Source organism: Zalophus californianus, chromosome 2 (genome assembly GCF_009762305.2).
Source record: "Zalophus californianus isolate mZalCal1 chromosome 2, mZalCal1.pri.v2, whole genome shotgun sequence".
Lineage (NCBI taxonomy): Eukaryota > Metazoa > Chordata > Mammalia > Carnivora > Otariidae > Zalophus > Zalophus californianus.
In genome coordinates this window covers 130,846,917-130,873,247 of record NC_045596.1, presented here as the reverse complement: position 1 = coordinate 130,873,247, position 26,331 = coordinate 130,846,917, and the positions used below count along the sequence as shown (strand labels likewise).

At 38.9% G+C, this 26,331-nt stretch overlaps 1 protein-coding gene and 1 pseudogene across 4 annotated transcripts in view; both read right to left on the bottom strand.

Annotated features, from left to right (window-relative positions):
• GUCY1B1 (guanylate cyclase 1 soluble subunit beta 1) overlaps positions 1-12,656 on the bottom strand; it is a 46,126-nt gene extending 33,470 nt beyond the window's left edge. For 3 of the 4 annotated variants that reach the window (XM_027598820.2, XM_027598822.2, XM_035726145.1), the window contains exons 1-2: positions 12,524-12,656; positions 11,784-11,857 (exon numbers count right to left, since the gene is read on the bottom strand). In XM_027598820.2, coding sequence (XP_027454621.1) covers positions 11,784-11,857; positions 12,524-12,526 — 77 coding nt within the window. In that variant the 5' untranslated portion in view covers positions 12,527-12,656. Of the gene's footprint in view, positions 1-11,783; positions 11,858-12,523 lie in introns of those variants that run through there. The other variant, XM_027598821.2, reaches the window with a different exon arrangement.
• Positions 12,657-25,459: 12,803 nt separating this feature from the next.
• LOC113925751 lies at positions 25,460-25,981 on the bottom strand (annotated as a pseudogene).
• Between the last annotated feature and the right edge of the window lie 350 nt (positions 25,982-26,331).

The window sequence follows — 26,331 nt, the reverse complement described above, 5'->3', positions numbered from 1 at the left end:
GCAGAGTTGATAAGAACCATCTCTCAGATACATCTTGAAGATATATCTGCCACTCTTTTTTGAGGGAAGCTTCAATGGGCCTCCTTCTGACATTACACTCTTCCTTTGCTCCTCTTGGAGATTTTTTTTTTCCCCCTAGCCTACTTAAAACCACAGAGGGTGACCAGCAAAGAAAAGCTGGGAAGTAAGCTAATATTCAGATTACATAAATGATTTCTATAATTCATGTAATATTAGCTCACCTCATAATTCTCCATAAGTTTCTAGCTTTTTTCTTAAAAGCAAAAGCAAAGGATGCTTCAAAATATAGATATAACATTTCTAACAATATTTAAGGTTTATTCTCTTGACAGAATTTCTTTTGTGCTTAAATTATCCAAATTCAGCCAAGTACACTAACCCAATTTTCTAGAATCACTCACCTTTCAGAATATATTTTTTTTGAGCATTAACTTTGTTTAAATTGTTGCATACACAAAGCAAGGGTGTAATTCCCTGTTATTTAAATTATATTTAGTTTACACGTGAAAAAAGCCAGAGGTTGATCTGTGAAACAATTTTAAATTTTCTCAAAAATGAAAGATTTTGGACATACTTTTTTTCCCAATAACTCGCAGATGACAGCAAATATCATATGAACCCAGAAGTAAACTGGATTAAAATATATTCAATAGTGTTCGTTTATCAAATGCAACCGATAGAACTATTATCATCATATGTCCGAGTTTGTGTTATTATATCCTGCTGCTTCCTATTATTTTAAATATCTCTTGGATAACCCTAAAGAATACAGTCTTCCCCCTCTTTCCAAACAGTATCACTTGCAGTAGTTTGTGTTATCTTTACCTGTATACTCAATAACTGTATTTGGGCTAAGCATTACATTTTTCTACTTGGTGCATTATTCAATGAAAGAAGTCAGCATACGGTAAGACATATTGAGAGATTTATTTTTAAAGTGGCTTAAATGAGGTTGGATGAAGTGGGGGAAAAAAGACCCTTTCTTTGGTTAACAAGTAAACCTAGACAGAGAAACTCATCTGGTTTCATCTGTACCACAAGTCAGAGTGTTTTCTCACGCAGCATGCAAAAGAAGCAGCTAAGCTACTTCCATAGGAGGTTGCACTAAGCTTGGGCAGGTCACCTCTCAGTGCTTCCATTTCTTCATCTGTAAAATAGAGGAATAGCAGTACTTACCTGTAACCCTGTTGGATGGCAGAATTAGTCTACATAACGGATTTAGAATAGTGTCTCCCACCCATTTAATGCCCAATACAGCCAACCGGCAATATTTTAGTTGTTGAAGAAGAGGAAGGAGGAGGAAGACAAACTGGTAAGTGGAGAAAGAGAAGGAAAGAAATGACAATCAAATATTGGGAATTTGTATTCAGCATCAAAAAAGTCAAACTAAAGGTGCACTTAATTTGTTGATTTGATGGTAAGTTCTCTTAATTCAAACAGCCAAGAACAAATAAATCCTGTCCCCCTAAGGACTTTAAAAATAAAGACCAAGCTCTCACCTAGAGATGGAATAAGAAATCATCATGTTCCGTATATTTGAAGCCACAGCAAGTGTTTAAAAATTAAGTAGGCACACATGAACAATTTTCCTAGTAGCAATTCCCCTCCTACTTTTAGTGATGGCTATTTGTTGGAATATAAGTTGATCTTTTATTTACACTAACTACCTTTCCCCAAAAGAATAGTAGGTATTTTTACTGTGGTGTTCTGTGGTTTTGGCTTTTGCCTTTTGCTTTTCTAATTATTGGTGCCTAACCCAAGTGCTGGAATAGAACATGTGCTCAATAAATGTATGAATGTTTTAAAAGAAGTGAATGTATTAATTAAACCCATTTCCCTCACATGTTTCTAAACTGCCTACTAAAAATCAAGCAATCAAACATTACTGGCAAAACTGAGCAGTTTGTTTTCAAACTACTATTTAATTTTTAAAGACTAGGTACACAATTTGTCATAAATATCCAGGCAGCATTTCTCATAACTCCATACTTAAGGAGTTAATCCTTAACTGTGAAATGTGAATGTACAAAAACCTGAATTCATATTCTGACGCTGAATTCCTGCTGTTATACACTTTTCAGATAAGTTTAGTGTACTAGAAAGACCTGACTTTTAAGTAAAGAGGTTTCTCATAGAGGTAAGAAAGCAGGTGTTCTGTGATGTAGACCCTGAATACCGGCACCTTAAAAATAAAGTCTCAAAATAGGGTCTGATCTCAGAAGGAAAAGGTGAGCATATATCAAACAATCAACCTGGCCAGTTATCTTTGAAAACCATTATCACAGAACATGTTTAATTAAAAAACAGAATGTAGATGTCACATTGACAATAGCCCCAAGATGGTCTATTTTAGTGTACAGTAAGGACATCATAAATGTTGAGTTGTGTCCAACCAGTACTAAAATTGAAATCCCCCACTTACAAAACACAGGTAACTCTATATAATATCTAAAAAGTTAAAAATTCACATTGTTTTTTTTCTGAGTGGTTGTGAAGTATTAATGACCTCTCAATTTTCAGTAGTGAATTCACACTAGGTCTGAATCTGCAAAGGAGAAACTCTGGATTGAGGCAGCTGCAGAGGGGAGAAGCAAGGGAAGAGATGGGTCCTTTAAATGCAGTGATGGCTTCCTGCTTGGAGTCTCTTTCAGTTAATAAAGGTCCCTCCTTAAGGCAATGTGTTCACTCATCCAAGTACTATAAACAGTAACAGTAAATACTGTCAAGAGTGACACATATTGAGGCAAAGTGACATCACTCTTGATATATAATTGCATTTCCTTTCTTTGTACAGGTCTCATTTGTAACTGCCCAAATTCTGAAGGCACATTCATAAACATCTCATACGAGCCATTTTCAGTAGCTTCATCAGACAAATGAATTCACTTAGATCTTTGTGTGTGTACTTCATCATGAACTCACCTTGTGACCTGCTGAGTCACAGCTCTTCTAAAAATAAATGGGTTGCTCAAAATTTCTGAGGCTCTGGTTTTCTTTAGTAAATGTGCTAGTTGGTGAATAAAACCACCTTTAAAAATGTCATAGCCAAAATCACCTGTGTAAGTGCTTGAAAAGCCCAGGAAAACAAAAACAAAAAATGAGTAGTACTAATACACATGCGTATTGCCCAGGCCCATGCTAAACTGGCTGCCTTTGGAAAGAAGGTCATAGGTTCTTCTCTTTGGGGGAAAGCACATAATATAATCATTGCAAGCCTACCTCTGTTCAAATCCTTGCTGTGATGATTAATAGCTGAGTGATTTGACACAGGGTTTTAAAGTCTTGAAGGCTCAGTTCCCTTACTTACAAAACAAGGACAATGAACAACTCTATTTTCTCTGGTGGTTGTGAGGATTAGGTGAGACAATGAGTATAAAGCACTTTTCAACACTGGGGACTGGGACTGAGGAACCTTATGGTAAGTGTGCGGTATATATGAGCTGTTACGTTCAAAACTGAATGACATGATGAGCATTCTCGTCTGGTTTTTTTTTTTAATTTAATTTCAGTATTACAAACAATTATCTACAGTTTATAACACTGACTTTCAACAGCACTGTATCTACCCAGCTTTTAGACACTTGCTAAAGGATTCAGTCTTGTCCTGAATCCAATCCAGTAGCTGGTTTTTGGTATATGAAATTGGTAATTCAACAGTAGTGTTTTCAATCTTCTATTACATCCATACACAGGGAGAGATGACACAAAAGAACTCTGACTCTTCCAAAAGGAGCTGCTATAATATACTACTTGATCTTCTGCCTTTGCTGATATTAAAAAAAAAAAGTCCATTTCAACAGAGTTTATATTGTGTTAAATAGTGGTTATAAATGTCATCAATCTGACATACTAAATCCTGGTTACAGAAAAAAAATCTGTGAATGTGTATGTGTTCTACTCCCTGGAAATTAAAAATGTGAAGGATTATATATATAATATATTATATATATAATAACACACCACACATACACACACACACACACACACACACACACACATACACACATACACACATACACATGGGGGAAAGAGAGAGAGAGAGAAGAAAAAGACCACAATATACCAGGCTCTTTCTTAGGTAACTGTTACAAAGCCTAGAATCTACTGAGACAAAACAAATATTAATCAGTAATAGAAATACATAATTATAAACCCTGGTATGTACCATAAAGAAAAATCACAGTTTCGGAGGTGAGAGAAGCCTTCCTTTAAGAAGTCACATTTGTTTTGCCATCTCAGAGCCGAGACACATTTCCATTTCTGGGTAAGGGATGGGGAGAGTGAAGAGGAGAATCTGCTAAGCACAGGTGTTATCCAGACACATAATATGACCTCACTGATATGAGGAACTCTTAATCTCAGGAAACAAACTGAGAGTTGCTAGAGGGGTGGGGTGGGAGGGATGGGGTGGCTGGGTGATAGACATTGGGGAGGGTATGTGCTATGGTGAGCGCTGTGAATTGTGTAAGACTGTTGAATCACAGACCTGTACCTTTGAAACAAATAATACATTATATGTTAAAAAAAAAGAAGAAGAAGAAGAAGACGATAGCAGGAAGGGAAAAATGAAGGGGGGGAAATCGGAGGGGGAGACGAACCATGAGAGACTATGGGCTCTGAGAAACAAACTGAGGTTTCTAGAGGGGAGGGGGGTGGGGGGATGGGTTAGCCTGGTGATGGGTATTAAAGAGGGCACATTCTGCGTGGAGCACTGGGTGTTATGTGCAAACAATGAATCATGGAACACTACGTCAAAAACTAACGATGTAATGTATGGTGATTAACATAACATAATAATAAAAAAAAATTCAAAGTCTTCAGGAACTAAAAACTGGCCCATGAGGTTGGAGTGCTGAGAGAAAGCAGGGTATGTGGACTGAAAGATCCCCATGTTTGAGTGATATGAAAATTGATCACAAAGAATTTCAATAAAACAAAAATATAACACTTCTTCATTCGACAATGAATGGTAAGTAGATCAGAACATGCAATGGATCCAAAACCACAGTAACAAAGAGGTACAAAAAATACTTCAGAATATTTGCCTTTTACCTGGAATAGAGACTTCTTTAACCTCAATATCTTTCGACAGAAAAAAGGTGCTCCATCTTACTAGGCACAAAAACACCATTTTCCACTGTTTCCTGTTTAATGAACAACGAAGCAAAGAAGCAGATGGAAAAGCTGCAAGTACTCATGTCTTCTGAGTTGTCACCCTCTGAACTGGGCCAGTTATACAGATTTCTTAAAGTGTGTTTTCCTGTTAATGTCTACGCACTATCGACTCATAACTATCGCTTTCCAACACACTGAAGAGAAACATGTGCTCAAGTTCCTTATCCTGCAGAGAGGCAAGAGAGTCGAAAGGACATTGTTCCTTGTGAACAGTAGCAATGTCTAGTTAACGTCGGCCACAGCTATGTCTGGATAGGTCAAAAGGGAGAATACAGATTTTCTAATTTTTTCTCTGGCTCTGATGTTAATGAGCAAAGCTCCTTCTCTGAAATACCTAATTAAATAATATGTTTCTATGATTTTGTGTTCAATTCTCAAAAATTGCAGAAAATATTTGCAAGTATTGCAAGTAAAACAAAGACTTAGCTTGATTTCAGAGAGATACTTCAAATCATCAAAGAAATACCCTGAGATCAGGCTATGACCTGGACTATCACACATCATGCTGCTCACCAGACATGGTCCAGGTTCCAGGAGAGTCTTATGTGAAGAGCTCACTGGCAGATATGTGGAGGGATTTACACACGGACATCTTTCTCCTAGTAAGAATAACTTCAAATGCTAGTGACCTTATCAAGCAACAGACTGTGCCCACCTCCATCTTTCAGGCTAACTAGCAGGTCTTCCTACAGAAAAAGCTCTCGAACCTAACAATGATCTAATTTACCAATTTTTTCTGTATATTATTTTTTTATTTGGACGGAGGAAGTTTCTGGGTGTGACAATATGGTTTCATCTTTATATGTATATTACATTAGCTCCTATTTCTATCTTAAGAGAAGCATTTCTATCTTGGCACCAGAAAAGCAGGGTTGGAGTCCTGACCTTTTAGCTTCCTGTATATAACCCCCTAGGACAGTCCTTTAACCTCTTGGAAACTCAGCTTTATCACTAAAAATAAACAAACAACAAACAATATTGCACTCACTTATCTGTGGAATCTACAAAGGACAAACTCAGAGAAACGAGTAAAGTGGCAGTTACCAGGGGGTGGGGGTGGGGGAAATGGGGAGCTGTTGTGCAAAGGGTAAGACTGCCAGTTGTAAGATTAACAAACTGATTATAACTAATAACATTGTATCATATACTTGAATGTTACTAAGAGAGTAGATCTTAAATGTTCTTACCACAAAAAAAGAAATGGTAACTGTGTAATAGAAGTGGTAGCTAATACTATGGTGGCAATCATTTCACACTTAATAAATGTATCTAATCAACACATTGTACGCCTTAAACTTACACAATGTTATGTGTCAATTATATCTCAATAAACCAGGAAAAAAATGAGCTGGAAAAGTCTTTCCAATTTCAAATGGGTACTGTTGCACTCAACTGAAATTGCATAGAGGAAAAGACTGGAAATTTTAAACAATTTTTAAAATATAGAGTACCAGTGATATATAAAAACCTACTTGAACAAGGGTACAGAAAGGTATAGAAATTTAATTGTATGGCCTCATGAATATGAAAATCTGATTAAAATATGACAAAACATAAGGGGCACTGGGTGGCTCAGTGGGTTAAACGTCTGCCTTCAGCTCAGGTCATGATCCCAGAGTTCTGGGATCAAGCCCCCATCAGGCTCCTTGCTCAGCGGGGAGCCTGCTTCTCCCTCTGCCTCTGCCTGCCGCTCCCCCTGCTTGTGCTCTCTCTCACTATCTCTCTCTCCCTATCAAATAAATAAATACAATCTTAAAATAAATAAAATAAATAAAATATGGCAAAACATAGTGCCTTATTTTGCTTGTTTTAATTTTTTTTTATAAACTATATATGAGGAGCAAATGCTACATTTTCAAACAATAAATAAGGATTAGGTGAGGGAGGATGAGAAAAATGTAAGATTGATTCCAAAGTGGAAGCAGCGGCATGAAAGTAACAATCTTCCCACAATCTGCAGAATGGAGAGGATGGGTGGGGCAAACCAGACACAGAGAACCCAGTCATAGTGCTGTTAAGAGGACAAAGGAAAGTGCTAGGAGCCAGAATGAAAGAAGAGGAGAGTCTAAGGGGCACTTCAAATTCAAAGAACTGGTACCAGTTGCACAGAATGGACAAAAGGGAAAAACAAGTGAAAATGACAAGGAAGTGACTACTTGTCCTAGAGTGATGAGGGAGCGTTTAGTTATGTAGACCTCAATGAGCTACTACTGTTGCTTAAAGGAGAACTTCGTATCTTTCAGGTGAGCTGGGGAAGAGAAAAGTTGAAAAATTTTGGTTCTAGAGTGAAATTAATAATAGCTACCACTTATTAAATAGTTCCTTTTCAAAAACTGTGCTAAGCACTTTCAGATATTTTTCAACATGTTACAACAACTCTATACAATAGGTATTATGTTTTCCTTACTCCGCGAGGCTTAGAAAACTTAGGCAACTTGGGAAAGTCACATAACTAGCTTATAGCAAAGCACTTGCCTATATGAACCATAATGATTAATTTGTGATTAGCAAATTCAACTAGATACATTAATTTCAAAACCGGAAGATAAGCATGTTTCTATGCTTGAGTTACAGGCAGAAATCTTTCCATGTCTGTGTTACAGGCAGAAAAGTCAAGAAAAAATAAGACAAAAATATCCTGATAACTCTGAAAAGAGTTAGTAGCATAAGATTTTATTTAGAGGCAAGGAGTATATCTTACTTTTCTACCCTCAGTGCCTAAAACACTACACTATGCTCATGAAGACTAAGCTTAACTAGAAAATGAAAAAAAAAAGGAATAAATCAATGAATGAAAAAGTATGATGCCCTTCTGTGGGTAAATCAGATAAAACCATACTAAACATATATGAATTCTTTATTCAAGGAAGATAATGGACAGCCTTCTAGAGGAATTGCTCCAACACGTACCAACTAATGGTGTGATTACATCATTTTCAAATCTCATACTAAAATTTCAATCCAAATATTTATCTCATACCTTTTATTAAGACAGAGAAGGGCTAAGCCATGTACTGTATAGCACTATGGAGTTTCATATCTATTTTTAATTTGTTCCTTGGCCTGCTCAACTCGAGGCAAAGTAGTTTTTAGGAAGGCATTTTGTTTGCTTGTTTTTAATAAACTTTTAATCATCTTAGATTTTTTTCAGTTTTTTGAATCCATCTTTATGTTTCAGTGAAGTTAAACCAATCTAAAATTGAACCCATTAATTTGATGCAACGATTAGTTTTGCCAGGGATGATGGAAGAATAACAGATATGATTATATCAAGTAGTTAAGTGCTTTTCTAATAGCTATATTCTGACTTCATGTTTCTCTGAAATGATGATTGATTTTTTTCATCACCTTGGGACCACGGCTTCTAGAAAGGACCATCTGAAAACTGAAAAGAAACCAACAAAACAAGATTTAAAGTAGATTCAGAGGTCTCTTTTTCTTTTTCATATGTATAGATGGTCTAGATCAGAGGTTAGCAAACTACAAGCTATGGATTAAATCCAGGCCACTGCCCTAATTGTCTGGTCTGAGAGCAAAGAATCATTTTTATATTTTAGAGAGTCACATTTTAACAGTTATGTCCATACCTACATAATATCCTCAATATTGACTCTTGGCCTGCAGCACCTGGATTATTTACTATCTGGCCCTTTAAGAGAATGTTTGCTGACCCTTAGTCTAGATTTTTTTTCTTAAAAGGAGGAATTTAAAGCCTCTGTGAAATGGTTATATGATTGGTAAGAGTGTAAGTGGATACAGAGTTTACAATGAAGCATTTTTGGCTCCTACCACTTAGAATTTGCTGTCTGGAATCTGTTACTTAGGGTTTTATTTGTCATTAAATGTTTGGCATCCTTTCTCATGAAGAATGGATAGTTATTTCCTACTAAACCAAAAAAAGTTATATAAAGTTTTATAAATATTGATTTATATAGTTTCTCACAGACCAAAACGGAAGATAGAGATGTTTGGTACTTACGGAGACAAAAAAAAAAAAATACACACATTTAGTTTTTCATAAAAAGTTAAAACAGAAAGTGTATTGTATATTTTGCATATTGAACCAGTGATCCTTCCCTCCTGGAGTAGAAGACGAAATTGAGAGCAGGCATCAGAATCTTCCAAGGAGCATGTTCAAATTAAGCTCCTCCAAATTCTCCTCTCCTGCCCCTAGGCAGTGAGAATCTCTTTGCTGTGCTAAGCAAATGCTCTTCCAGGGAGTACAAAGTCACCCCTCAGGGGTACTGACTGGGTTGGAAACCAATGAGCTGCTTTAATCCCTCTCAACACAGAAAACTGAACAATGTTCTCTATTCCAGATCCTAAATGGTACCCAAGACAATAAGGGCTCCAACAAAAGGGATGCTCAGACAAAAAAGGATTAAAGTTAACACCTGTATTACAACACTAGTTTAACTAACAGTATTCCCCTTGCTGGGGTACATAATTGTTGCAGGGGTACATATAAAAAGACCCATATGATTTGTTTCATTTTACCGGAAAAAAAGATTTTGAGTGATTTAAATTATCAACACTTGAACAGTGTTAAGTGTTAAGACAGATTAAGAATACTGTCCAGAAATACTTAGAGATAAATTAGTGAGTTAAAAGATATTGATGTTTAATTAAAAATCAATACACTATTTTTTAAAGTAGAATGTAACAAAGTTCTTAGCCTACTTTGACAGAGTTACGTTCTCACACCAGTGGAATTTGAATATTTTTCGATATTTTGACCTTCTCTGGGGAAAATGTGGCCAATACAAACAAATCAGTGATAATTTAATTTTTAAAATTTTTGATACATTTCTCTATAAAGCATATTTTTCATCTTTGTATTTAACAGTGATTTAAGTTGGTAATGGGTAGGACATACACTCTAAATCTGGTTAAAACACATAATAGCTATTTAGCCATAATAGCTATCTTTTATTGTGCCCTCAAATTTCAAGTATATTGTCATAGCATATTCTCCCAGAAATTTGGAGATTTCTGTATTATGGACGAGAAAACATGTGAGTGATATGCATGATGCTTTTATAAATTCACAAAGTGGCTTAAAGATAATCCTATACTTAAATTACATTCTAAAATCTTGCTTTTGACGTCTGCCTTCTCTATAACTCTAACAAGCATAATAAAAATTATGAAGTAGATCCAAATCTACTTTATTCAAATCCCTAAGTAAGCTTTAGTACCTAAATACTCATTTGATTCAATCCATAATTTCCAAATCTCCACTTCTCTTTATAATATGTGGATATGCCCTGTGGGTAACATAAATGGCTCATGGAACATGAAACCACGCTCAACTGTACAGAACCAAGGGAGAGAAAAGTCGCATTCTAGAGCTTAATATTTAACCCTGGCCGTTTCCTTGGAAACGGATATTTAAAAGAACTCATTAGCATGTAACTGCATAATAAGACTTGTTAGAATTGATTGCCAACAGTTGCAATGTATTTAGAAAAAAATAGCATGAAAACACCACCTACTTGATATAACAAAATGAAATCAGTGAGGTCAGGAAATGAAAGTAAAGAATAACAATGTGTTCTCCTCCGCCCACCCAGGTAATCATTTCCTCTACTTCCATTTCAGTGTGACCAATTGTTGCTCCATCGCTCCAGTATGAAAACCCTTATACATGGTTTTGGTGTAGCTAGTTGGGTTGTGCTCATCTATACAAGTCAAACGCAAATTTCACCAGAGTAAGAGAAGAGAGAATTTTGTTAGATCGAAATGTTCAACGTGCCCGCGGAAATGACCCATCATTCCAACAGGCTCAAAGTCTCAGGTGGCTGTGGTTATTTCCGTCCCCATCTAAAGTACCGCCGGCGCTAGACTAAAACTAGGCTGCTCTCCTACAAGGCAGCCTTCACCATAGTAGAAGCCAAAAAGGGGGGGGGGGGGGGGGATGGGGTAGATTTTGATAAAATGAAAGAAAAAAATTCCAATTTTACTTTATTTCAAATGAATAAATGCACTTGATTCAGTTGCTCAAGAAATCATCTCAAGAGAAGGGCACACTAAAAAGGCTTAACTATTTTATGTGTCTGCGAGGTGTGTGAATTCTAAACGAGCCAAGGTTTCCTGTTTGTTTCTAAGGCCTCAGGCTCTCTGAACGTCGCGGAGGCCTTAGTGGTCCCCGGGGCCCCTCTCCGCGTGGGAGTCGTCCGGCTTGCAGAGGCTCGGAGCCGCCGGGGCGCTGGCAGAGCGTTCCCACGCTCAGGCCGGGTCGGGAGGCCGCGGTGACCCCGGGGGCTCCTTCCCCTGGCTTTCGCCCTCGCAGCCCCGCCCCGGCCGCCGCTCCTCTCCGGGTCCCCGCTCCGGAGCGTGGGAGCGCAGCTGCAGCGGGGAGCGGCGGGCGGAGGCATCTCCGAGGACGCGCGCCAGCGACCCAGGCAGGAAGCGGAGGATGCAATGAGGCGCGGGGGACAGTGCCGGGGCCGCCCCGGGCCGCCCCCCACCCCCACTCCACCCCACCCCACCCCGCGCGCGCACACGCACGCACACACACACACACACACGCACACGCAGCGCGCGTCGCCAGAGCGGGGCCCAAGCTAGAGGGGCCAGTCACTTACTTGATGTCTTCCCACACCTCCGGCCCGTAATTGCGGATCACCAGCAGCTCCAGCGCGTGATTCACAAATCCATACTGCAGGGACAGGGGAAACCTGAACGTCAGGGACCAGCGGTGGGTGGGAAGGGGCTCGAGGGTGGGCTGCAGCATCAGCTGCCACAGCTCTGGTTTAACCTTGTCCCCCGTCCTCTAGCTCCGCTCGGTTCGGGGTACTCGGTGCTAAAGAGAGGCATCAGACGCGCGCCACCTCCACCCCAATCAAAGGCCGATCCTTTCCGCCACCGTCCACCCTATCGCCACGCCACCTTCTTACCCCTCCGCTCACCTGTCACCGCTCCGAAGCAGAGTGGGCATCCGGGAAAGTGTGGCAAAGGGGACGCGAACCCGGCACGTCCCCCGCCTCTGGCCCTCAGCCACCCACGCCGGTGGGGTCCGCCTGAGCCGAAAAGCCGCCGCGCCTCAGCCGCAAGTCCCCTTCCCGAGCCCGGGAAGTCGCGGCGCGATGCAGAGTGGCGGACCTTCCCCTCAGGAGCGAAGGCACTGACCGCCCCCGTCGCGACCCCAGCGTTCCCACCACCCCTGCCCAGGACACAGGCAAAACAGCGAGACTGCTCCCGCGGCCGGCGGTGCGTTCCCCCGACCCGGCTCCAAGCTCGGGTGGCGCGGCGGGTTCCCTTGGGCATCCAGGCCCGGCGCGGCACGGCGTGAGGTTCCTAGCCTGCCCCGGCTGGAGGCACTCACCATGGTGTCTGCGACCCGAGCCGAGGAGGCAGCCCCCACGCAGAGGCACGGTCGAAGGGACCCGGGTGGCGGCTGCAGCAGCGACCGCGCAGCAGGACCGCGGCAGCAGCATAGAGCTGGAAGCAGTGCAGAGCCTCGGCCCGCCCTGATTGCCACCTCTTCGCAGCCAATCGAGAGTCGAGCAGCTGGAGGCTGGTCGTTGCCTCCCAGTTTTCAACCAGTCAGCGACAGAGGAGGGAATTCGGATGCTCTCTGTGCTGTGGCGCTCCAGTGCCTTCCAGCCCCCGCCCCGGTGACAAGGCTTTCATTTGAGGCCATTACATGACGACGGAGAAGCCCCAGTTTTGCTTCTTGCATGAATTCCGGGGGAGGAAGAATACAGCCGTTGTGGTCCCACCAAATGTATTCTTACCCAAAGGTCTGCCTTCAAGGGTAGCAAAAACTAAGGAAAGAGAGAGAGAGAGAGAGAGAGAGAGAGAGAGAGTTGCAACAGTCAAGCCCTAAAAAGGAATACACCCTCATGGTCAGCATCCTCATGTTCATCGTCCTCTTGCAGATAAACATTTCCTTTGTGGCTTGATTCCTCAACAGCTTTTGGCAAACTGAAAGCTAATAATACTGAGCTTAACACATACTACTTGTAGTTAATGAGACTAGTTGAGTGAGCCCGCTAAAGTATTCATTCAGTTTGATGAGCATAATAATACAGTTTGGTGAGCATCCTGTCAAACCCAACTTTGCCCATTATTAAATTGCCCTACAAGATCCCGTGTTCTGCGCTTGATCCTGGCGGGACACCTGACCCTATACCATAGACAAGAGCCATGACTCCAGGGAATTTTTAACTGTCCAGGATTGACTTCTGCTCCTCTTTCTCAGAGGTAACAGATGAACTGGAAAAAAAAAAAAAGTACAAAATGAGCAACCTTTTAAGTAATCTATCTCCCAGTCAACATTCTACCAGACACTTATGTTGGTTAGTGCTCTGAGGCCCACCGCAGGGAAAAGATGAGAGGAACAGGGACTTTCTGTTGATTAAAACTGCCTGAGGCGCATGGATATGGTTAACTAGTGTTAGATCCAAAGTAAGGAAGGGAAAGCAAGCATTACTTCTAGGTCACCAGTCTCAAGTGGACCTGAGAAGCCAGGATACCATTCTGTAATGTGAATAGTTTACTGTGAGAACAATTTCAGTATGGTAGAGAAAATGTCAAAGCAAGAAAACTATACTGGCATTGGTACCCAGAGATCTATATTGAGGTGTAATTGATAAAGAAATAATTATATAGAGGGGCACCTGGGTGGCTCAGTTGTTAAGCACCTGCCTTCAGCTCAAGGCATGATCCCCAGGGTCCTGGGATCGAGTCCCACATCGGGCTCTCTGCTCAGTGGGGAGCCTGCTTCTCCCTCTCCCTCTGCTTGCCCCACTGCTTGTGCTCTCTGTCAAATAAATTTTAAAAATCTTAAAAAATAAATAATTATATAGAAAATAAACAAAACAACAAATAACTTATAAAAACACTAATTTTATCAATGATGAAATGATCAATTAGATTCATACAATGGAACACATTACACAATAAATAAAATACTAAACTATTATTTATTATTAACTATTACTCTTTAACCATTAAAATAGCCTATTACTCTATACAACTCTGAAAAAGATAGATATATAACAATACAGAAAAATATGTTATTTAATAAACAAATGACACATGAATGTAATTTTTTTGGTTATATAGGATAAAATGCTATTTGGGTAATAAGACCACACACACACATTGCTGTAAGCATAACCTTTGGGGAGTTGCATAGGAAAGTTTTGATTTGCTTGTTGTCTATAATTCAAACTAGTGGCTGGAGACATCGACTTTTACATTTTGTAAGATGATGTTCTATACCTTTTGATATTTTTCTATGAAGATGTAATAATTTTTTAATTTGTTAAAATGAATTTTTATCAGGGGTACCTGGGTGGCTCTGTCGGCTAAGCATCTGCCTTCAGCTCAGGTTGTGATCTCAAAGTTAGATCAAGCCCCACATCGGGCGGGCTCCCTTCTCAGCAGGGAGTCTGCTTCTCCCTCTCCCTCTGCCGGCCCTTCTGCCTACTTGTGCTCTCTCTCTCTGTCAAATAAATAAATAAAAATCTTCCAAAAAAAAAAGAATTTTTATCATATCTTGACCTGTCTTCTTGTGACCAGCAGTAGACCCCTGTTGCGTCTCAGTCTGGAGTGTGCTGTGATGTCCTCTACCTTAGACTTTTCATAGGTAAAAGATAAAGAGGGGAAACTGCTCTCTAATTACGAAAAATAAGAAAAGTCCACCGGGAGAGAGATATAGAGGAAATGAAGGATGAGCGTCCCTGTCAACTTTTGTTCTCTCTCTCTGAAGTTCAAACATTCCCCATCATTGTTCTTCTGTCTGGTAACTTTCTGCATTGATTGTCCTTCTGTCCAACACCTATTTGCATTTGCAAGTATATTTTGCTATTTTGTTTTCTAATTTCTTATATTCACTCTGAATCCAAAGAAAGTTCTGTTCACCAAATGTTTGCCAGCTTTTGTTTGGCCCAGAAGATACTACAAAAGATATGATGTTCGGGGAGAGGGGGGATCCACCAGCAGTGGAGGATCCCAAAAGGAAGTCACTCTGCTTCTGCAACACCCTACCCATTGTTGCCACCACCATTCCTATGACAAAGGAGCATAGGAATACAGTCACAAGTAGTCTATATGGTATTCTCAGAAACAATGTATTACCTTTGTAGGGACCAAGGGCAGGCCACCCCAAGATGGGCCACTTCGGTATGCAGACTATTTTTTTAAGGTTGCTTATTTTTTTTCTTTTTCTTTTATTTATTGTTTAAGTAAACTCTTTTATTTATTTTTTAAGTAAACTCTACCCCCAACGTGGAGCTCAAACTCACAACTCTGAGATTAAGAGTCATATGCTTTACTGAGCCAGCGGGGCACCCCTGGTATGCAGACTGTTTCAAACAGAAGGCAGTTTGAGACCCTGCAAGCTCAAGAGAAATTTTACCCCTCTCTTAACTGCATAGAAGAATCGAAATTGAGGGTCTTCTTTCAGAATTAGGTTGACCAATAGAGATAAATTTTATCTGAGTGACTCATGTGTATGGCAGGACAAACAGCTGCTTATGAAATGTCTGTTCTTCTTATTGCCCTGTGAATTGCATTTCTTCTGTTAAAAAACAAAATTAAACTAAGTAAATGTGAAGACCTAATTGTCTTTATTAAATAGTTCATGAAGCAGGCAGCACCCTCTCTAGCAAGTAGAGTTCAAAGACTCCAAGAGTTGTTCAAAATGGAAGATTTTTATAAGAGAATGATGGGGGACAAGAAGGTTATTAGCAAAAGAAAAAGATTGTTCCAGGTGAGCTGGTTCTAGGGGGGAAGGCAAGATGTCTCATGCAGATTACCTCATCTTTCTTTGGGGGATGGAGAGGACCCAGGTGGCAGACTCAGTGGCACAGACCAAAAACTTCTACATTTCTGGGTTTCCAACCCAGTCAGACATTGAAACTGCAATAAGATTATGTATTGAGCACTGATTTGAGAACTCTGACGAAGTGACACCATCTGGGGCCTGTGTTTGTCTTTTAATGCTTTCCTCTAAAGTCCCAGACCCGTTCTCCGTAGTTCAGGATGACATATATACTTCATTTTGCCAGATAGTCTTCGTGATTTCCGAGTCTGTGGGGATTGCCTGTTCGTACACAGTTCAATTTTATCGTCTCCTGTGAATCTGTCTGTTAATCGAGGTAGAAGAACATTTGAAGGGAACAGGAATTCTTGCTCCGGGAAAGTTGGCATAGTGGACGGGGATCCTTTCACTCGCCAGACACTGCTTGCCCTAGATATAGCTGCCGCTGAGAGATCCTGGGAAATCCGACATACAGGCCGCGGAGCGTAGGATTTCTTACCATGTCAGCCCCCGGAATCCATCTGCGGAGTTCAATGGAGCAACAGTGGTGAGAGTCGTTTTTCTCTCTTCCTAAATTTAGATTAGAAGGAGAAAATATCTGTGGAAGTAGTCCCTTGGCTTAGCAACTCTTTGGTTACCGATCCCTTTCCTCCCAGAGATCATCTTTGTTTTCTTTTGTCTGTGTCTTTCATGTTGTTGGTCAAACTGACTTGGAATGTGAGCGCATGAGGTAAAGGCTGTTGTCGATGGACAACTGTGGAAGGCAAAGCTACAAATCTGGTGGGCAGGAGTCGAGCATTTAAAACCTGTTAGACCATTCAGCCACCAAACTGAAAGACTCCCATGATAGGAGAAGTTGGTCACAGATGGGTCAGATTGATACTAGGCGGTCCACCACCTTCAAGATAACTTCCACGCAACGAGGTGTGCTATGAAACAGCACACGGTGGCACAACTCTCCTAGGTATGAGTGTGGCTCCAAGAGATCCAAGGCTTAGATAAAGCAGTTAATGTACTTTTTCCACATAGAAGTTTTTCTCTTTTTTTAATTTAATTTAATTTTAATATGTTATGTTAGTCACCATACAATACATCATTAGTTTTTTTTTAAATTTTTTATTGTTATGTTAATCACCATATATTACATCATTTGTTTTGGTGTAGTGTTCCATGATTCATTGTTTGATGTAGTGATCCACGTATCATTGTTTTCGTATAACATCCAGCGCTCCATGCAGTACGTGCCCTCCTTAATACCCATCACCAGGCTAACCCATCCCCCTACCCCCCTCCCCTCTAAAACCTTCAGTTTGTGTCTCAGAGTCCATAGTCTCTCATTGTTCATCTCTCCCTCTGATTTCCCTCCTTCATTTTTCCCTTCCTTCTCCTAATGGCCTCCACCCTATTCCTTATGTTCCACAAATAAGTGAAATCATATGATAATTGACTTTCTCTGCCTGACTTATTTCACTTAGCATAGTCTCCTCCAGTCCCACCCACGTTGATATAAAACTTGGGTATTCATCCTTTCTGATGACTGAGTAATATTCCATTGTATATATGGACCACATCTTCTTTATCCATTCTTCTGTTGAAGGGCATCTCGGCTCTTTCCACAGTTTGGCTATTGCGGACCTTGCTGCTATGAACATTGGGGTGCATGTGCCCCTTGTTTTCACTACATCTGTGTCTTTGGGGTAAATACCCAGGAGTGCAATTGCTGGGTCATAAGGTAGCTCTATTTTTAATTTTTTGAGGAACCTCCACACTGTTTTCCAAAGTGGCTGTACCAACTTGCATTCCCACCAACAGTGTAAGAGGGTTCCCCTTTCTCCACAACCTCTCCAACATTTGTTTCTTGCCTTGTCAAATTTTGCCATTCTAACTGGTGTAAGGTGGCATCTCAATGTGGTTTTGATTTGAATTTCCCTGATGGCAAATGATGATGAACATTTTTTCATGTGTCTGTTAGCCATTTGTATTTCTTCTTCGGAGAAGTGTCTGTTCTTATCTTCTGCCCATTTTTTGACTCGATTATTTGTTTTTTGGGTGTTGAGTTTGAGAAGTTCTTTATAGATCTTGGATACCAGCCCTTTATCTGTAGTGTCATTTGCAAATATCTTCTCCCATTCTGTAGGTTGCCTCTTTGTTTTGTTGACTGTTTCCTTTGCTGTGCAAAAGCTTTTTATCTTGATGAAGTCCCAAAAGTCCATTTTTGTTTCACATGGAAGTTTTTCTTTCATCTTGTTCTATGTCCTAAAAGCTTGTTTTTTCACCAGTGAGAATATTCTCTTCGGTCTCCACCCTTCCAAGAATGCACTTAATAGGGTGCACTTTGATGGCCAGTCCAATGTCTATTGGGGTCTCTCTGTCCTGCTGTGCCAGCTCTTAGGGGAGTTTCTCAGGAGAGGCAGGAGCCCATAGGAACCTTTGTCATCTCAACCTTCACTGTTTGTTGGTGCTGGAAAATTTTCATCTCACTAGCACCAGCCTGGTGTCACAGATTAGTGGACCTTATCCGACACATCTCATGTTTTCATGGAAGACCAGAAATACACCACCCTTTTTGTCTTATTAGTATAATGGCTAATCTTAGGGACTCCCTTGACAAGATTAAAGAACAAAAATCAGACTTAGGACAAAAATAAATGTCCTTATCCAATGTGAAATCCCCTTCTTAAAATCCAGCCTTATTTCCCTAGAAGATTTACAGAGATCACTTGGGCCTAATCTTTAGGTATAAAGTATACAGGTTGTTCATGTAAATGCTGAAAGCCAGAAATGAATTTAACAAAAGCACGCAGACTGGCCATAGGGCTTGCTTTGTGCCTACCTTCCAGGGCTCTTGCAATCAGGCTCTGCCAATTTCAGACATTATTACTAGGCAATATCCTTTATAGGTGTATCCTAGACCCCCACCACAAAAGAATTTGTGTTCCCCGGACAGCAGCAGATCTTTTAAATTATAAAGCCCTTTATCTCTACTTTCAAAAGAGTCTACCAAATTTAGAAAGACTATTTGGCTCTATTCACAAACTTCCCTTCAGAGAGGAAACAAGATGACCAAAATTTTTCATATGCTCTCCTACAAATGGTCAGTAGAAGGCCAATATTCAGGAGCTGATAGAGCCAAGATTGAATTATGTACCTAGAAAAAAAAAAAGGGTTTTGTTAAAATACATTACACAGACTTCATCAAGGCATAGATCTTTTGGTTCCTATTTTATTTAAAAATTCCCCCTCAAATAAAGAAGCAAATTCTGTTAAAAAGACTAACTTGTCCCTTGATATTTAGGCTGTAATCCGGTTCTTTGGGGAATTAGAAACAACTGTTTTTGTCTTACAAATTTCTGCAAAACCAGAACCTCAGCTCTAGAAGCAAGTCAAAACCCACCTATCTTTATCAATCACTAAAGCTCACCTATTCCTATCAAAATGTTTGTGGATATTATAAAAGATCAGGATTTTGGAACAAAATTGTTCTGTACTTAAAAAAGGTAAATTTTAAATAGCAATTACCCTGAAACTCTAGGGAAATTTTTTTTTAATTACATTTTCTCTGTCCCTTCAAATTATAAATCTTACTATATCTTTTAAATGTAAACACAGCCCACAGTTGCCTGAGACTGAAGAAAGAAAAATAAAAGAGGCCTTTTTTAAAATACAAACTACAGAGTCTAACACCTCAGATAATGGACAGATATATTCCAAATATCCACCTTGGAAAAATCTTGGATAGTCTCTCTGTGCCTTTGTGATGTATTCTCTAGGAAATGAGAACCTTTCTTTGAAATGCAAACTTAAGGGAGAAGTTTTTCATCAGAAAAAAAAAAAAGAGTAAGGTTTTTTTGAAAATTGAGCCTATAATATCCTCTGCACAAATATTAGTAAAAACAAAAGCTGTAAGATTTTGTTTGCATCTTGTCTGTGTATTTTTAAAATGTGTGTCCATGTATGTTGTAAATGTGAGGTATTTTTTTCTACCTCTGGATGGTGTTGCTAAAATTAATTTGTAAAAGGGCTCTATTTAATCAGTTTAAAGGCAAGCCCTTGTAAGGATTGGCTATTCTAAAACTCAGAAAGATAAGAGCTAACCCAGATGTTTTCAGGTTCAAATGATCTGGGAAAATACTTGGTATCATAGTTAATTTAACGTCTTTGGTTTAATTAAGATATACAAGTCTGTCTTCAGAATCATCAGCATTAAATATAAAACTTTTATTCTGCTTGTGTTACTGAAAGTCAAATAAGGTCATGATATCCCTGTTGCAATTTTTTTTAGAAAAAAAGCTTAGAATGGCTGACTGTGTCTAGTGTCTCATGAAGTTTTATAGGTAGTCTAAACATAATTGTTAAGAACAAATAAACTAAATAGATATAAATAAATGAAAAGATTAGTGGATAAACTTTTAAATAGCTCCCAAAATATTTGGTAATCTAAAACAAAGTTCTGTTAAGTTAAATGATGAGTCAAGTTAAATTTGTTGACTATCTAGGTTATTTCCAAATAAGATAAAATAATGAAGCATTAAGTACTAAACTTGGGTTTATCTACTTTTGTCTTATTACAGAAAAACTAAAGATAAATTTGGGTCTTTTTGTAAATATGCTTTATGCTTTATTGAAAAATTGTACTGTGAAAAAGTTTCTAAAAATTATGAAATATATTAACAGATTTGCCAATCTAAAGAACTCTTGTGGGGCAGCTGGGTGGCTCAGTCGGTTAAGCGTCTGCCATCTGCTCAGGTCATGATCCAGAGTCCTGGGATAGAGTCCCATGGTAGGCTCCCTGCTCAGCGGGGAGTCTGCTTCTCTGCACCTTCCCGGGCTCCTGCGCATTCATCTCTCTCTCTCTCCTCTCTCTCAAATGAATAAATAAAATGTTTTTTTTTTAAAAGAACTCTTGTGTAACAGACAGTTCAAAATTGCTCATTACTCAGCTTTCATGAGAAATTAAGGTTTCTAACCATTACAAAATCTAATCAATATAATGAAGACTACTGGAAATGATAAGGGAAACAACTTTCCATGCAAGGAAAGTAAGATTTGTGATTTCAGTAAGAAAAAGTATAAAGAATAAGAATATGGTTCTGTTTGGTGGAAAAGAAAGTGGTTTTGTCCTAAAGTGAGGCTGGTTATTTGGGGAGGGAAGACTGAGGACAAAGTCTGAATGTAAACAGGTTGCAGGTGTGTGGAGAGGGAATCGTTAGAGAGGAGTTACATGTGTGATCAATGCTTGCTACAATTAAGATAAATTTAAGTAAGCAAATTAGTTCTAATACCAAAAGCACACTAATGCAGGGGCCCCTGGTTGGCTCAGTCAGTTAAGCATCTGACTCTTGGTTTTGGCTCAGGTCATTATCTCAGGGTCCTGAGATGGAGCCCCACATGGGGCTGTGCTCAGCCCTGTATCTACTTGGGTTTCTCTCTCCCTCTCCCTCTGCTCCCCCGCCTCTAAAATAAACAAATAAATCTTAAAAAAAAAAAGTACACTAGTGCAAAATATTTGTGTTCTCTTTATTAAAAGGACAAAGATTTCTTGAATATTGGTTTGCTCTTAATAAGAAAATATAAACGCGATAAACGAAAGTTTTTCTTTACCTTTGAAGTTATCTACCTAAAGAAAAAAGGATTCCATGTTTTGCCAAAATAATTTGCTATGTTCATTATATATAATATATTGTTATATGTATGCCCTTGATTACATAGGAAAACTGAGTGTTGATATTAAAAGAACTAAGTTTTGCTCACAACTATGTAACCTTCTGTATTTGCCTTTGATATCTTTTATTGTCACTTTGATTAAATGTATACTTCAATATTGTTTCATAATGATTTCTGTTTGTATTTAATCAATATTCAAACCTTTTGGCATTTTTTGACATACTTCCCAAAATCAAATTCTAAAATAAGGCCTTTGGACCACAATCTAACTGAAATTTTCCAGCGGGCCCCTGAAACATTTCCAAACAATAACATTGTGAGAAATTAAACTAATTAGGCTTATCTCATATGTTAAACTACATGGGAAGAAAAAGTGATATTAAACCCTCTTAGATTCTATTTCTAGAGATATGTTATTAAAATAAGTTTTCCAAAAATTGTAAAAAACTCCTAGAAAGCTAATGATAATAACCAGGTATGTTTTTATCTTGAGGTGGTGTGTGTTCAAAATAATCAGATTTCCTTATCAATTGCATTGCAATGAATTCGAATCAGCTCTTTAAGCATGGCCATTTTTAAGTCTTTTCTCATTTACAGACAGTTACACTGTTACTCAGACACTCTTGTAAGAGCTTCCTGCAGATGTGTTTCAACTTCAGTGAGATTCATGGAAAGAACTCTGAGGACAGGTGTCTGATAGCCTTAAGATCATAAAACTCAACTAGGTAAAAATTTCTGGTTTGCCCAGAAAAACTGAATTCAAGCAGAATAAGAATTAATATCATTGGACTTGAATAACTAAGGAATATAATTATAAATTTTACAACTTATTGTTTGTAACATTGCTGACTTTTAAAAAATGCTTTGTTTTTCTTGATTTAAGAAAACTTTTTCTTTTAAGCAAACTGACAATGATTTGATAAAATATGCCTTTGTGAATAAATTGAAACATTTATGTTGCTCCCTGCCTGAACCCTCTAGAACTCAAAAACTCTCAGGTAGTATTCTTAAATTTTTATGGCAAAATATTTATTTACATAAGTTCAGTAAGAATCCATATTTCTTATGACAGGACACAACTGAACTCATTGGTTATATTACTAAAGTTTTGACTGCAATGTGATATTTGAGAGAGACATGCATACACTCAGATATGACCAGCTTTGAGGAACTCAGTTTGGCTTTATGGAGTCAATAAAGCCCCTTGGAAATAAGAGCCTGGTACCTTGCTTACAGACTGCCCAGAGCCTTGCCAGGTGAGTAAAGAAGGTCATTCCTAGCAGGTGCAGGAGACAATACTTTGAGCACCTCGAGAAGAAAGGAATTCACCCAAATCTATATGTATTGTAGACATAGTCTGATGACAAGTATTTGGCTTGGGTTCTGGCCTTCCGAGGCTGTTAAAAGTTCAGTCTAGAGATTCCTAATGAAAAATTCCAGTAAATAGTTTTTAAATAATCTATATGGTTCTTGTAAGACTTATGGAAATAATCAGGCCAAGTTTTGATTTTGTTTTTTGAAACTAGACTGATTTTGCAAGTAGTGTTAATTTGGCTATCTTTGGTAGAAATGAGAGCGATTATAGAGAGAAAATTTGTTTCAATAGTGCATTTTTGTAGATATTTGATTTGGATACTATTCATCATAAACTGGACTAAATCCTGGTTTATTCTAGTCCCCCAATGCCTGGCTACAACTCTCTAAACTAACATTCGATTGCTTTCCCCCATCTTTTGACTTAGAATCATTTGAAAGCTAATACTACCCTTTTTTCTAAATCCCTTCAAACTGAATATAAACAACTTGATATAAACTGCAGGGAAATTGCCCCAATAGTTGATGTATAGATGATCTTTGTGTCTATTGCTCTGTGGGCCACTCAAAAAGATCCCCAGACACTTAAACTACAAACCAGGACAATCGGTCAGATTGCCACTGCTTGCCCTCACTATCTGCAGATGCTTGGAGCCTGACATCTAGAAATCTTGACTGGCTACCTCTGAGAACTCAGAAACCAGTTTATAATTTGATCCAATCATTAACTGTTGTTTTTCTTTTGTTTCCATAGAAATACTTTTCATTTAATACTTGACTACTGGAACCATAAGCCTAACTTTGAGAACACAACTGCATCACTGCCTCATGAAATGAACTTAACTGAACTGACCTATTGTTGGAAGTAAGGGACTAGTTCAAGGACATGAAACAGTATACCAGGTCACCTTCTCTGAAGTTTCAGAGGAGGGAACTGTAAGGGCCAAGGGCAGGCTGCCCCCAGATGAGCCACGTGGCATGCAGACCATTTGAGGTGAAGGCCATTGAGACCCTATAGTTTCCTGAGAAATTTTTCTCCTCCCTTAACTGCATAGAAGAATCTAAGTTGGAGATTTTTTCCAGATTAAGGGTTAATAGCAGACATAAATATTATCTGAGTGACCCATCTGTATGGCAGGGCAAACATCTAATTATGAAACATCTGCTTTTCTTATTACCCTGTGAATTGTATTCCTTTCCTCTCAAGTTCCAGACCAATACCCCCCCGCTCCTTAGTTCAGGATGACAAATATTCCTCATTTTCCTGACTGTCTTTGGAATTCCTATGTCTGCGTAGATTCCCTGTACATACTATTACATTTGATTATCTTCTGTTAATCTGTCTCATGTCAATTTGACTCTTGGTCCAGCTAGAAGGATCCTTGAAGGGGAAAGGAGTTCTTGCTCCCTGATACCCTTTTCTCTGTATTCCCCATGCTGAAAAGAATTGGTTATGTAGGAATAGGAGGAGCTTAAGGAATTGCTTGGCCAGCCCTAAAGTTAACACTATTTGAAGATGAGTTCAATTCATGAAAAATAAATAAATAAAAAGGCAGTATGTGGCTTTCAGAAACATCAGCTGAAATGACTGACAATAAGTTAGTTTGGTAAGTTAAATATTAAATGTATTTTAACCACTGTTTTCAAGGCTTTTCCAGAGATGTGAAAATAATAAAACTTAGGTTGGTGATAAAAAGAAACACATTTTTGGAGGATGGTCTCAGGTCTGTGCATGTGTTTTTCAAGTTTTGGTGTTTTGCCAGTTTTTCCCACCATGGAATCAGGGCTTCTATTTTGGATCATTTCATGGAGCAGTATGTTCTTTAATTTCAACAATTCTGATTTGATTTATATTTGTATGCTTCTTAATCTGCATGGTTCAGAGCCCAATTAATATTTCTTCGTGGAGCCTCCGGTACTTGAGCTACATGTATCTATTCCAAAACAGTTCACTATTCTTAAAAGCCTCTATATATTTCTAGTCTATGTTCAGTTAATGACTGAGTATTACCGATACAAAAGGAAATAGGAGAGAATGAGCCACTAATTCATTTGTTTGATTCATCTCTTAATTCATCTCTTTTTATCTTTTCTTTATTGAAAAAAAAAACCAACGATCAAAGCCAACTCTGAGGACAATATGGTAAAGTAGTTAATTGCATAGATTCTTCAGTCACACTGCTTTTCTCCCCATGATTTAGTAGTGGTGTAAACATTGGACAAGTCATGTGAGTTCTTTGAATACAGTTTCATCACTTATAAAATTGGAAAAATAGTAGGTCAATACACTCCAGTGTTGAGAAGATTAAAATAGTACCTACCTCACAGGTTTATTGTGAATAGCAAATTGTTAATACAAATGTGATACTTAAAACAAGAGTGGCACCCATTATGCACTGAGAAATTATCAGCTAATATTATTTTTGAGGTTGTTGCTGTTATTGCTGGGGTTTTTTTGTTCGTTTGTTTGTTTGTTTATAGATGCTTAAAATTTTTAATACTTTTGTCACTTCACAAAATATCTTTTGTTGACATTCTACAAATGATACCATCCAATAATGTTCCAATACTTTCTTCTTGTGAATATAGTTTATATATCTTTTTGACTTCTGCAGTATTTGTTATGTCAGGAAGGTTTTTTAGAGAAACTTGATGACCTTCAACCTGAGATATTAGGTCTTGATTTCTTTGTTTTTCTCCCTCTTCAGTGTAAACAATAAGAATTGAAGAGTCATTTGCTGAGATACCAAATTTTTTCAAAGCTGAAATATTGTTATTTGGGGAAAGGTTGAAAATAATTTCAGTTGATAGAGTTCTTGTCTTCATTTTTCCCAGTTTGTAGAGATGAACTGCTTTGTTTGCTGCCACAAGTATCTGAAATGGACTGACAATCACCTTAGGGTTTATTGATGAACCATCAATAGCACCTTCCATGGCCCTTTTTCTCAAGTCTCCAGCATTTTTTACATCTTTAAATAACAGAAGAGTCACTCTGCATTAGGGAAATAGGTCCAGCTGATGTGTTAACTGCATTTCATAGACAAGCAGGATTCAGGGCACCCAGGGCCCCGGGTCCAGGTCCCTCTAAGACGCGCTTCTCGACCCTTTCACTACGTCAGGGAGCCGGCACCTGGCCCTGCCTTGCTGCGTTCTGGGGCTGGCCCTCCGGGCTCCTGCTGTTATTGCTGTTTTTACAATCAACCATTGATGTGACTAAACCCCCTGAGTTTTTTTTTTTTTTTTTTTTTCCTGGTGTTGCATAAGGAACCACATTTATTTCTTAATTGGACAGAATTTTAAGTGCACACACACAGTACAGGAGCCTAGAGCCTAACACTTGGGTTTAGGACGTAAGGGAACTGGAGTCATTACGTCAGGATGGT